The 14,006-nt window shown below is 40.6% G+C and overlaps 2 protein-coding genes across 3 annotated transcripts in view; both read left to right on the forward strand.

The window, feature by feature from the left end:
• The window catches only part of LOC106070989 (uncharacterized), a 143,770-nt gene that overhangs the window by 18,688 nt on the left and 111,076 nt on the right, over positions 1-14,006 (forward strand). The gene's annotated exons all lie outside the window — the stretch shown is intronic.
• Positions 1-14,006, forward strand: part of LOC106079326 (translation initiation factor IF-2-like) — a 24,430-nt gene continuing 10,424 nt past the window's right edge. Inside the window, exons 1-4 of the mRNA XM_056012801.1 lie at positions 1-90; positions 1,219-1,388; positions 4,336-4,494; positions 8,840-8,993. Coding sequence (XP_055868776.1) covers positions 30-90; positions 1,219-1,388; positions 4,336-4,494; positions 8,840-8,993 — 544 coding nt within the window. The 5' untranslated portion in view covers positions 1-29. The remainder of the gene's footprint in view (positions 91-1,218; positions 1,389-4,335; positions 4,495-8,839; positions 8,994-14,006) is intronic.

Here is a 14,006-nt window from a genome sequence, read left to right on the forward strand (position 1 = left end):
GATTGTATTTGTCTGAACACCCGCCGACCATGGCCATGTTGAGTCTTCCTCTTACTGTGGCTTGCGTTCTTTGTTTCACAATAGGACACGGTAACTACAATTTTACATTACGGTACATCGCTTGCCTTCCGAACAGGGTGTCCCGGGTTCGAATCCTGGTGAAGACTGGGATTTTTTATTTCGGGATCTTTGAGTCCACCAAGCTCTAATGGGTACCTAACATTATAATTATTATTTGGAAAAAAAAGGTAAAGGTGGTTGGTCGTTGTGCTGGCCACATGACAACCTCGTAAACCGTAGGCCAAAGAAACATGGCCCTTACATCATCAGAGCGTACTTCACACGACCAGGCAGTCAGAGGCGTCAGCAACAAGGTGGATGCTGTTGGTGAGTGTGGAGTAAAGAATTAGACGGAGAGTGAAGAGACAGGTGACGTTGTGGAGAGAAGGTTGCTTTTTTTTTTTTTTACAAATCTGTTATCAGTCTGTCAGTCTGTCTGGTAAAAAAAAGTTTATACACATTGTTCTCCCATTTTCTATCCTCGGATCGAGATGAAACTTTGCAGAAATTATTTGTTGAATATTTACGAATAAATCGACCAACTATTTAACAATTAGTCGTAATTAATTAATTAATTTTGTTTAAACATATTACTGTGAAAATCTCCAGTAAGAAAATTACACGGAATATCTATTTTTAAAGGCGCAGTACCCATTAACTGACATGTTAAAATATGAATGTATTTACATTAAAACATGAATTACATTTAACTCTTTCTCTCCTAACTGACGATACCAGCGTTGATTCCACCAGAATGTGGTAAATAATTACGGAGAGAAAGAGTTAAGTATACTAATTAATAAATGTGGTAATAGTGTCATTGTTTTTTACAATGCTTATATCAACCGTCTTTCTGTCTAACTGTCTATTAAAAACATTGTACATGTTATTTCTCCCACACCCATTATCGGATTAAGTTGAAACTTTAAACAATTATTTATTGTACCTAACAAACATGAATCAATTAAAAAATTAACCTATAAGTCGATTCATTATTGGAAATAAAGCATTTTGTTTGATATCTAGTGAGGAAAGAACGACTACATTATTGAGAGATATAGATGAAACTGAGGAGTTCTTCCCCTTAGACTCTGGAACAGGTGAAACGGGTGAAATATTTGTTTTTGTTATTTATTATTTATTTATTTATTTTTGCAGTGTTCACAGCCTTAAGTGACAGCGTGGCACCGCCAGCACCACCTGCACCAGCGTTAGCACCACCGGCTCCTCCAGCAGTAGCACCACCTGCACCACCTGCGCCTCCAGCAGTAGCACCATCGGCCCCACTTCTGACAGTGGATGACATAATTATACCAGTGGCAATGGAGGTAAGACAGAGGCGAAGCAATAGACAAATATTGGTTAGAGTGTGGGGACTTTTGAGGGGTTTAATAGATGGGCGATAATAATGAAAATAATTAGATCTTTTGTTGTTGTTTTATTTTTGGTAGTTCATGTGTTGTCATCGAGAAGCTTTTATTTGATTATTTGGACGGAGGGGGGGGGTAGAGTTTGAAACTTCCCCCGGGTCCCTATTTGAGGGGGGGGGGGCCCAAAATAGGTGTTTGTTCTTTTACATTAAATATTAATTATTACGCAAAATGAAGGGGCCCCCAAAGAGGCCAAGCTCCCCGGGCCCCCAAGGATGGCAAATTTCTAGCTACGCCGCTGAGACAAAGTGAGTTAACGGAAGCCTGGAAATGAACCAGAAATACAATTATAGTAAATACAGTTCGACGGTAGATCTTGAGAGGAAGAACGGGACAGCCATGATGTGTGCTAAGTCACGAAATCTGTGAATAGTGTAACGGATGCCTGTGTGATAAGTTGTATTTGAAGTATTTCTAATCACCATGATAATTCTAGATGCGTGAGTACCTTGTAAGGTGTATTACAGATGCGAGTCCAAACATATGTATCTACATCACGTCACAAAGAGTGAAAAGTAACGAACAAGATCAATGGACAGTAACTCGAGATGAAAATGTCATAAAACTCTTTAATACAGAATGGGACAGAGTCGAGTCAGTCACTACTACGATGTTCTCCCTTTGAGAGCCTAGCAATAACTGATCTAGAAGTTTATTCTAATAATCTCTAACCCCGAGGTCTATGGCGTCACAATAAAATGTGCGTTCACTGTTGGTCTATTAAAGTGCCTAACTAAACTAACTAAACTAAGTGCACTGGCGGATCCAGGGGGGGGGGGGGGGCGGTAGGGGCGATCGCCCCCCCCACTCGGCCGACCCCCCCCCCCGAAGGGGGGGGGGGCGGACGAATTATAGTATAGAATTCATACAATTTGTATGCGAATTTATTACTTATGTTAATAATATATACTAATTATTTATATTTCAACCTATTTTTAGATTATTTCGCCCCCCCCCCTTCTAGTATTTTGGCCGATTTGGTAGGGTCGGGAGGGGGCGATGGCATCAATCCGCCCCCCCCCCACCATAAACTTTCGAGTGGGGGGGGGGGCGGTCCTATTTATTTGTAGAAATCACAGTTTGCTAAGAGAATCAATTAAATATCTATATGATTAAAACTTGTTATTGGTATTTTAACCGGTCTTTATATAATTTCGTTCACCTGTTGGCCGATTGGAAGGGGAAGAGAAAATACCTCCACCGCCCTTCCCATCTAAACCCTTTGAGTGGGGGGGGCTGTTCCACTTTTATGGAGAAATCATAGTATGTGAACAAAATTAGTCGAATATCTATATAATATAAACAGGTGGAAGTGCGATACATGCAATCCCCTTCCCCCCATCGGACAAATCAATACTTTTTCCTTTGTATTATAGTAAGAAATTACAAAATTAAAAAAATCTGTCACTAATATAATTTATATATGCTATAAAGTAAATTCTTATATCGAGTCGCCCAAGCCCTATTCTTTAATGCAAAATGCAATCAATAGCAGAAATTATAAAAAGGAGCGAGAATTAATAGTTTTCATTTTACCGCCCTTGCCCTTTCCAGACAGAGTTTGTGTAATTTGACATGAATTTATCATAACTATTTTAAGAAAGACTTTGCTTTGGAAAAGTTATAACTCAAACAAAATTTTTCAATATAACAGTCATGGTTGAGATGAGTCCAAAAGCCAGATAATCTTTTCCTAGTCGACTTTTTCCAACCTTTACTGTATCTCATATTTTTCTAGTTAAATAAATTTAGGACTATAACTCACAATGTATGCTAGAATTTTATTGAATATTATTAATCGAATATTTTTTTTTTCGGCGGAGATCCTCAAAACCTTGATCTAAATATGTGGGGTATCTAATCTTTTCAAAGAACAAATCGGTTTTATTTGCAATGTATTAAGGGACTATAAATTGATATTAGAATATTTTTCTCATTATTCAAAAGGCACTTTATAATAGAATGAATAATGAGTTGTAGGGCACGAGAATGCGTTATTGCAGTGAAGAATGCCAGAAAACGCTTTTAGCGTCGAGTCTTCACCCCTAACCTCACTGATGAATAATAAGCTGTAGATGTCAGGAGAATGCGTTTCTGCAGTGAGAAATGCAAGAAAACGCTTTTGGCGTCGGGGCTTCGCCCCGAACACCACTAATAAGTAATGAGTTGTAGATGTCAGGAGAAGGCGTTGCAGCCGTGAAAAATGCAAGAAAACGCTTTTAGCGTTGGGGCTTCGCCCCGAACCCCACTGATAAATAATGAACTGTAGATGTCAGAAGTATGCGTTTCTGCAGTGAAAAATGCAAGAAAACGCTTTTCGCGTCGGGGCTTCGCCCCGAACACCACTAATAAGTAATGAGCTGTAGATGTAGGAGAATGTGTTTCAGCCGTGAAAAATGCAAGAAAACGCTTTTGGCGTAGGGGCTTCGCCCCGAACCCCACTGATAAATAATGAGCAGTAGATGTCAGAAGAATGCGTTTCTGCAGAGAAAAATGCAAGAAAACGCTTTTGGGCGTCGGGGCTTCGCTTACAGCGCGCTCCCAGACCCCCAAGCTTACAAGAGAAAGACTGTTTTTTTTTCAGTTTTTTTTGCCGAAGATTGAGAAACAGTCTTATTTTATTCTCATATATCGAATATATATATATATGCTGTACGCACGTTTATGCATAGGGTTAGGGTTTACTGGGCGTTAGGGTTAGGGTTTGGAAAAAAAATCGCCCCCCCCACTCCAAAGTTCTGGATCCGCCAGTGACTAAGTGTCTAACAATATGGTTTAAACCACGCGTCTTAAGACTTCAGACGCTGGGTTTTATTGAAGAGTCTCTCTCGTCTTATTCTTTCAGCCCCTTCCGGAGTACATTGCAGCTCGGCCGGAGAGCAGAGTGGTCAGCAAATACTGGACGGAACTGGAGTCCAGGCGAATGGCCACGTTAAAGACGTGTGAGATGAGGTTGTGGGACAAGTCGCAGATCGGCGCCCCAGCGCCACAGAAAGGAACTAACGTAAGACCTTTTTTTTCTACTCGGTGACATTAAAAGTGGCTTTTAAACATAACCTTGACCTTGGATTTAATAATTGAACTGGGGAGTTCTGTTAATTTTTTTAAAATGAATTGCATAATTTTTTTTTCGCTTTATGTATATTTTTCTAAATATTTCCTTCAGGGCTACCAAATTCACTTCGCCTAGGGCCTCCGATTATCTAAGGCCGGCCCTGCTGTGTAGATTTAATAATCTAGCCATTATTTGTCCGAAAGTTAAGACTTGACTTGCGATCTATGGGGAAGATGATGTATGATGTTCGTCTGTTTTTGTGGCTCGCGGTTAACGAGGGTGTCATGTGGCCAGAAACACCGACCAACCGCCTTTACCTCTTTTCATCAAATAATGCCAGGTAGCACTCAGAGGCACCTTAAAAATTCCTAAATTACCCCCCCCCCCAGTCATCACCGAGATTTGAACCCGGGAAGCCAAGCGCTTTACCACTCAGCCACCGCGTCCCCGTGTTTGACTTATATGTAAATGTTCAGATGTTGCCTTATGTTCCAATAAAGACTTATAACACGCATGCGAGTCTGCACAGATGCCGAGCTCTTTAAAGAACTGGATATCCATCCATTAGCCTCCTTCAGTCGTAGAACGACTATGGTTCATCTCAGAGCACACTTCCTCGTGTGGCTGTGGAGCCCTATTTTCGGAGAGACACTCCCGTCCACAGATAGCGCAGGTTAAGGTGGCTTTTGCTTCGGTGGTAGAGGAGCTGGCCTTTTTTCGGATTGTACGTTTTTCTTCCTGAGCTGAGACCCATGTACTTTCACTGTCCATAGCTTTTTTGGTCACTGTCTCTCTCCATCTGTTGCGGTCTAGAGCTATGTTTTCCCAATTGTCAGTATTGATGTTCACTGATTTGAGGTCACGTTTTATTACATCTATGTAACCGAGGTGGGGGCGACCAGTTTTTCTTGTGCCAGTCGCGAGTTGACCATAGAGGATGACATTCGGGATGCGCTTGTCCCCCATCCGGCGAACATGTCTAAGCCAGCGCAGGCGGCGTTGTCTGAGGGCTGTAAAGAACTGGATAACGCTTTAGTAAACCTTTTAAAACGTTTATGTACAGGGGGCAAAATGGTCTTCAAGTCTTCTTTCCAAAGCGTCTCCATTGTTATTCCTTCAAGCGTCTCTAAACATGACGTAGTTCCTGTCTGTCTACTCTTTTGGTCCCGAGATTACTACACGCAATTACTATCAGATACGTATCATAACACTTAGATATGAAGATTATGACGTCATAGACCGCATGCCCCAGGTCCTACAGGATATCATTGGACTGGTAGGACTCGAACGTAAACTTCGAGATGACATTCTTAAGGGTATGCCTCACCAACAGACGGCCATCATAGCTTCAATATTAAGGTATGGTAGGCCCATATCACTGTAGCATACAATAAAAACTAAATTCTTTATAAGCCAAACTACGTAAGGCCAGGTAAGTAGTTCCCCCTTTCAGACATTATGACCTATAGGGCAGAGGATGTTAAGGTCATCTGTTTCTTTGGCCATCGGTTGATGAGCATGGTGTCATGTTGCCAACGACCAACCGCCTTTACTTTCCCCGACTTGAGTCATGAACCTATTCCAGTCGACGGAACATTTTTCCGGCCTCATCCTCGTCCGTCATTATTAAATGTCATCAACAAGCCCACTTTTTTGTTCCCTCCCTTTGACTTGTGGATCTAATTATAGCTACAAGATGTATTATCTCCCTTTGACATGTGGATCTAATTATAGCTACAAGCTGTATTATCTCATCAAGTGTCGACAACTGATATATAGCTAGTCTATATGTAGATGGAAAATATTGTCTAATTAGGGGGGGGGGGCTTTTAGTAAATCACCTCCCCTTCCCAGATTGCGCCCTATTCTGCATCCTCCCATGGCAATAAGAGCCATTAGTGTTTGATGCTCCAGAGGACGGCTGTCTGAGCAGTGGCGTACCAAGGTACTAGTTCAATAATATCTAGGTCCCCCCCCCCCCCCCATAAGACGAATGTTGTGTGTGACAAAATGATTGAGTGATCTGAATGTATTGGCACATTTACCAAAAGACATTCCAATACAAGTAGTACAGCCTTTTTTTTTAAATAAGTAGGCCTAATTATATCATTCCGTTTGATTCCGTTAAAACTCCTGGCAAGTGATAGTGTCTTTAAAGTCTTGTTTGTACAATTTCTTAACAGAATTATGCGGCCGCAGTGGACTCGCACTTTCATAGACCCCGCGTTAATTCTAGGTGTAAATTATTATATTCAACCATTATAACTTATACTACAGAGTTCCAGTTGACCTTCTGATTTTCCAAGAGCTCATGGAAATCTCCTGAAATCATAAAAATCTCCTGAAATCATAAAAATCTCCTGAAAAATAGACAAAATTGTCATATTGAAGTGTCATTCAATTACATGAGGTCAACAATTCACGAAGAAAGATTTCACAATATGGCAATCCCTGCTCTTGCTATTGAGCGTGACCTATGTAGGAAACAGAATAATGATTATATACTGTATGACTCTGCTACACACAAGGCTCGTAAATTAAAGTTAATTTGAGAGTGATTTTGTACTTAGTAAAGAATGAATAAAATGCAAAGACGAATTTATTTTCGAATAAAATCTTAATTTTCAACTATTATGCTTATCCCTACCCAGACTGGGCCTCGCGCAATCCGTTTCGCATAGGGTCCCGCAATAGTTAGGGCCGGCCCTGTTCACAGGCCTGGGTCACTAACACAGTTTATTATCATGCACTGTCTGTATGTCTATGTCTCCGATCATTAATCTTTCGCTCGTCTGTATCACTGTAGACACGGCCGGTGATTATGTTCATAGTTCTTCAAAAGTCGAAGTGAATAGGCTTGAAATTGGTAAACCAGTTACCGAATATTGTGTGCACCTGAGATTTTTCTTTGGTAACGAATTAACCGTATACTCTAATTAGGTCCAATACCTCCTTTGATACCCTTCTGTTACTGACCTGTATTGTAAAGCACTTACACAGTTCGAATGACCAGAAACTTTCTGTTAGCAGCCTAGTATTATAATTTTGCGATGTCAAAGCATTGTTGCATCAATGTAGCCAGGGCCAGATTGAAATAAGTGGAGTCCCAAGGGGAAGGACTTTTAAGGAGGCCCAAGGGCAGTACTTTAGTGGAGGCCCAGGGGCAGGACTATTGTGGAGGCAACTACACATTTTTTCAAAAACTTTATAAATTTATTTTTTTTTAAATTAAGTAGGCTACTTGTACATTTATTAGCAGTTTCATTCTTTAAAAAATTAAAATATGCACATTCTAGTATTTTTGAGTTTGTCCTCTGGGCAGGCTCTGGTCTGGCGTCTGGCGCACTGCAGTAAATCCGGAGCGTCATTTATATATTAACTCTTTCAGTGCAAATTATTTTGATCGAAACAAACAATTTAAGTTTTCCTAAATGCCGGGTGGTTAGAGTTACTAGTAATTTTTTTTTAAATTTAATTATATAATTTAATATTTTTTAATTTTATTTTAAAAGAAAATAGGTCTCCACTAGCAGCGCTAGCGAAGTTACCCCCAAAGGGTAACCCCGCATTGAAAGAGTTAAAAGCTCGCTACAAGCGGGCAACTCTTAACCACGACCGTGTTGCCAACCGTTACATTTAAAGTATTGTCGTTAACTTTTTTTTTAAATTAAAAGCTAACGACATTTTGAAATTCAGATATTTTGTTAATCTCTATTATGGGGCCCCCTTCTAGCCTCACTTTTGGATTCCCCAAGTAGCTCCGCCTGACCTCCCTAAAATCCAGCCCTGAATGCAGCATGTTTTAAGCAGTTGTGTTTATATTTCCTTTTACTCTGAATTTGTTTACAGAATGTGTGAATTCCGGTTGCGAGGTGGCTAAGTGATTAAGAGCTTGGCTTCCGAACCTGGGGTCCTGGGGTTCGAATGTCGGTGAAGACTGGGATTTCGTACTTTGGGATTTTTATGGCGCCCTGAGTCCAGCCAACTGTAATAGGTACCTGACTATAGTTGGGGAAAGTAAAGGCGGTGGGTAATTGTGCTGGCCACATGACACCCTGCTCGTTAACCGCATGGTCTAAAAGCTGAACTTTACTAACGTTTTACTATAAGTGAATGCCAGTGTCTTTAAATTATTGAAGTCTGTAAGGGAGTATTATAATTAAACATCGAGCTGAAGTATATTACTTAGTATTATATATATATATATATATATATATATATATATATATATATATATATATATATATATATATATACGAGGAAGCCTAATTTACTTGTATGCGTGTGTACGCAGGTTGTAAGGAAGTCTTTGTCCCCTGATGTAAACGAAGTTTTTGTTCCGGTTTACGAGGGACGAGCCGTAGTCCAAGACATTGAAACATCGCTGAAGAAATGTCTAGACGAACTGAGGAGGATAGAGAACCGGAACAACGAGAAGACCGCATTGTGTAAGTCAGTGTTTCTCAAACTTTTCACCTATTTGTACCCCTTCTAGAATTTTCGTAACGCTATGTACCCCTCGCCCCGCCAGTAGATTTTTAAAAACAATACATGTTTTTTTAGGTAGGCCTGCTTAATATAGACTTAGGTCCTCCAGCGCCGTTCAGCGCTTTGGGCGTCAAGCTGTGTCCACAAAAATCTGTCACAGGCAATTTCTGAAGCCTCACTCCTACCTGGTGTCCACACAAATCTGTCACAGGCAATTTCTGAAGCCTCACTCCTACCTGGTGTCCACACAAATCTGTCACAGGCAATTTCTGAAGCCTCACTCCTACCTGGTGTCCACAAAAATCTGTCACAGGCAATTTCTGAAGCCTCACTCCTACCTGGTGTCCACACAAATCTGTCACTGGCAATTTCTGAAGCCTCACTCCTACCTGGTGTCCACACAAATCTGTCACAGGCAATTTCTGAAGCCTCACTCCTACCTGGTGTCCACACAAATCTGTCACAGGCAATTTCTGAAGCCTCACTCCTACCTGGTGTCCACACAAATCTGTCACAGGCAATTTCTGAAGCCTCACTCCTACCTGGTGTCCACACAAATCTGTCACAGGCAATTTCTGAAGCCTCACTCCTACCTGGTGTCCACACAAATCTGTCACAGGCAATTTCTGAAGCCTCACTCCTACCTGGTGTCCACAAAAATCTGTCACAGGCAATTTCTGAAGCCTCACTCCTACCTGGTGTCCACACAAATCTGTCACTGGCAATTTCTGAAGCCTCACTCCTACCTGGTGTCCACACAAATCTGTCACAGGCAATTTCTGAAGCCTCACTCCTACCTGGTGTCCACACAAATCTGTCACAGGCAATTTCTGAAGCCTCACTCCTACCTGGTGTCCACAAAAATCTGTCACTGGCAATTTCTGAAGCCTCACTCCTACCTGGTGTCCACAAAAATCTGTCACTGGCAATTTCTGAAGCCTCACTCCTACCTGGTGTCCACAAAAATCTGTCACTGGCAATTTCTGAAGCCTCACTCCTACCTGGTGTCCACAAAAATCTGTCACTGGCAATTTCTGAGGCCTCACTCCTACCTGGTGTCCACAAAAATCTGTCACTGGCAATTTCTGAAGCCTCACTCCTACCTGGTGTCCACAAAAATCTGTCACAGGCAATTTCTGAAGCCTCACTCCTACCTGGTGTCCACAAAAATCTGTCACTGGCAATTTCTGAAGCCTCACTCCTACCTGGTGTCCACACAAATCTGTCACTGGCAATTTCTGAAGCCTCACTCCTACCTGGTGTCCACAAAAATCTGTCACTGGCAATTTCTGAAGCCTCACTCCTACCTGGTGTCCACAAAAATCTGTCACTGGCAATTTCTGAAGCCTCACTCCTACCTGGTGTCCACAAAAATCTGTCACAGGCAATTTCTGAAGCCTCACTCCTACCTGGTGTCCACACAAATCTGTCACAGGCAATTTCTGAAGCCTCACTCCTACCTGGTGTCCACACAAATCTGTCACAGGCAATTTCTGAAGCCTCACTCCTACCTGGTGTCCACACAAATCTGTCACTGGCAATTTCTGAAGCCTCACTCCTACCTGGTGTCCACACAAATCTGTCACTGGCAATTTCTGAAGCCTCACTCCTACCTGGTGTCCACAAAAATCTGTCACTGGCAATTTCTGAAGCCTCACTCCTACCTGGTGTCCACAAAAATCTGTCACTGGCAATTTCTGAAGCCTCACTCCTACCTGGTGTCCACAAAAATCTGTCACTGGCAATTTCTGAAGCCTCACTCCTACCTGGTGTCCACAAAAATCTGTCACTGGCAATTTCTGAAGCCTCACTCCTACCTGGTGTCCACAAAAATCTGTCACAGGCAATTTCTGAAGCCTCACTCCTACCTGGTGTCCACACAAATCTGTCACAGGCAATTTCTGAAGCCTCACTCCTACCTGGTGTCCACACAAATCTGTCACAGGCAATTTCTGAAGCCTCACTCCTACCTGGTGTCCACACAAATCTGTCACTGGCAATTTCTGAAGCCTCACTCCTACCCGGTGTCCACAAAAATCTGTCACAGGCAATTTCTGAAGCCTCACTCCTACCTGGTGTCCACACAAATCTGTCACAGGCAATTTCTGAAGCCTCACTCCTACCTGGTGTCCACAAAAATCTGTCACAGGCAATTTCTGAAGCCTCACTCCTACCCGGTGTCCACAAAAATCTGTCACTGGCAATTTCTGAAGCCTCACTCCTACCTGGTGTCCACACAAATCTGTCACAGGCAATTTCTGAAGCCTCACTCCTACCTGGTGTCCACAAAAATCTGTCACAGGCAATTTCTGAAGCCTCCTCCCACCTGGTGTCCACACAAATCTGTCACAGGCAATTTCTGAAGCCTCACTCCTACCTGGTGTCCACACAAATCTGTCACAGGCAATTTCTGAAGCCTCACTCCTACCTGGTGTCCACAAAAATCTGTCACAGGCAATTTCTAAAGCCTCACTCCTACCCGGTGTCCACAAAAATCTGTCACAGGCAATTTCTAAAGCCTCCTCCCACCTGGTGTCCAATAGCTATAAAAAATAAAAAAGAATACATTAAATTGGGCCCCACAATTTGTAAGGCCGGCCCTACTGAGGTGTAGGATGATAGCGTTTCATTTTAATCACTTAACTGTGCACATTAAATCCATGAGTATGACGTAATTACTTTTTGTGTAGCAACGCTTAGGGACGATCGCAGGCCTATTAGGCGGATAACTAGTTTGCCTATGCCTAAAGCTACAATAAGCTACACAAAAAAAATGGATATCATTTCATACCCATGCCCTTTAGTTAGTAGACAACTGATCTTTTTTACTTCCGTTTTTTTATAAAACATATACCAATACCAATAACTCTGTATCTTCTATCTTCTTGATAAAAAGGATTGAATTATTTCCCTTTGACCACTTCTCAACATTTCTCCTTGACGTGAAGAAGAACTATTGAACGTTTAACCTTGTCACCAATGTTACAGCTGGATTTTATCTTTCGGTTTACGAATTTTTCTATTTCATTTAGGGCTATCAAAATTCACTTGGCCTAGGGCGTCCAATTATTTTCGACCCTGCAGTAGTTGATGAGTTAATAAATATAACATATTGAGTTTGTTATTGTTTATGGTGTGCTAATGAATTGAGAATTGAAAGTCTATATACTTTTTAAGATTATTATTCATTTTTCTAGATACTTAAATTGTTCTTCACAAGGAGAGATATTATTTTACGTCGTGTTAATACGTGTGTGAGAGTAAATATGTAGGGCTCAGCGTGTTTATTATTTCTATTGGAAAGACCGAGTTGAAAGTGAGTTAGATCTATCTTAATACCAACAAAGTCTGTTATATTATAATCCCTAGATGATAGGAAGGGCCCATAACCAATCCTAGCAAACTAAATGAGTTTTGATTATGCCTGGAAGAAGCTGGTTGGTGGCATATGCCCCAGAAGGGACCACCGGCAGAGATGATGATTAATGATGGGCAAAAGTTAACTAAAAAGCTAGAAACTTTTAGTTTAACTAAAAAAAATAATGAAAGCCAAAGTTAAACTACGTAAAAATAGTTTAGTTAAAATCGTAGTTAAATCATTTTTATTTAGTTACAAACTAAAACGTTTAATTAAGATTGGTACAACTTTTCAACATGAGGTCAGGTTTGAAACGCACATCCCCGTTTTCTGGGCACGTGATATCAACAACTTTGGTTATCAAAAAATGATGCAGTTAACAACTATTTAGACAGTCTGCATTTGAAGAGGGTAAAGTAAGATCCTGGTAGAAGTTATGGGAGTAAATATCTGCACTTGAAAGTAGTAGTAGGCCTATTATAAAATGTTGTGTTTTTTTTTAGATCTAGGTCCAAACTGACAGTTAGGCCTATAGATTTAAAGGCATTAGGATAACCAACTCTAAAAGAAAATCTTAATCCACAGCCTTCCTGACCAAAAAGTAAATAGACTGAGTCTGACTGATTTCAACAACCTGTAGGCCTAGTGTACTAAAAGCATTAGGATAACCAACTCTTAAAAAAAATTAAAAAATCTTAATCTACACCCTCCCTGACCAAAAAGTAAATAGACTGAGTCTGACTGATTTCAACAACCTGTAGGCCTAGTGTACTAAAAGCATTAGGATAACCAACTCTAAAAAAAAAAAAAAAAAAAAAAAAAAAATCTTAATCCACACTCTCCCTGACCAAAAAGTAAATAGACTGTGTCTGACTGATTTCAACAACCTGTAGGCCTAGTGTACTAAAAGCATTAGGATAACCAACTCTAAAAAAAAAAAAAAAAAAAAAAAAAAAATCTTAATCCACACTCTCCCTGACCAAAAAGTAAATAGACTGAGTCTGACTGATTTCAACAACCTGTAGGCCTAGTGTACTGTACGTGTGTAGTCGATGATACTACAAGACTACCCTGCATTTTTTTTTCATTGCGCCTTATGCAATAGTGTCTGCTTAATTTCAAGTGTCAGACAAGAAAATAACACACTGGCATGGTTAGTTAAGCATGTTTGTAGATCTATCTTTACAATAAAATAGTTGCCCACCCTCCCTGCCCAGAAAGTAAATAGACGTTGAGTCCGACTGATTTTAACAACCTAGTCAGATAGTCGTACACGTGTAGCCCTAGTGTACTTTTCCTTTCGCGTTTAACGGTAATGCAATAGTGTTTGTGGATGGTGTATGTTGAATGGTCAGACGTGAAAATGTGATTAGTGGCAATTGTAAGGGAGCGCGTTAGCTACAGTGTAAATACTTTTACATTATTTTAGTTTAGTTCCCTTTTTTTTTTTTTTTTTTTTTTTATTACAATTAAATTTTACTTAATTACCTAGACATTTAAAAATTTAATCATAAATAAAGTCCTGACAGGACAGGCATTATTTAGATTGTCTTTACAATAATTTAAAAAAAATGTTAAACCATATAAATACATAAATAACCATTGGCAGAACTAA

The sequence above is a fragment of the Biomphalaria glabrata genome, chromosome 15, assembly GCF_947242115.1.
Source record: "Biomphalaria glabrata chromosome 15, xgBioGlab47.1, whole genome shotgun sequence".
Taxonomy (NCBI): domain Eukaryota; kingdom Metazoa; phylum Mollusca; class Gastropoda; family Planorbidae; genus Biomphalaria; species Biomphalaria glabrata.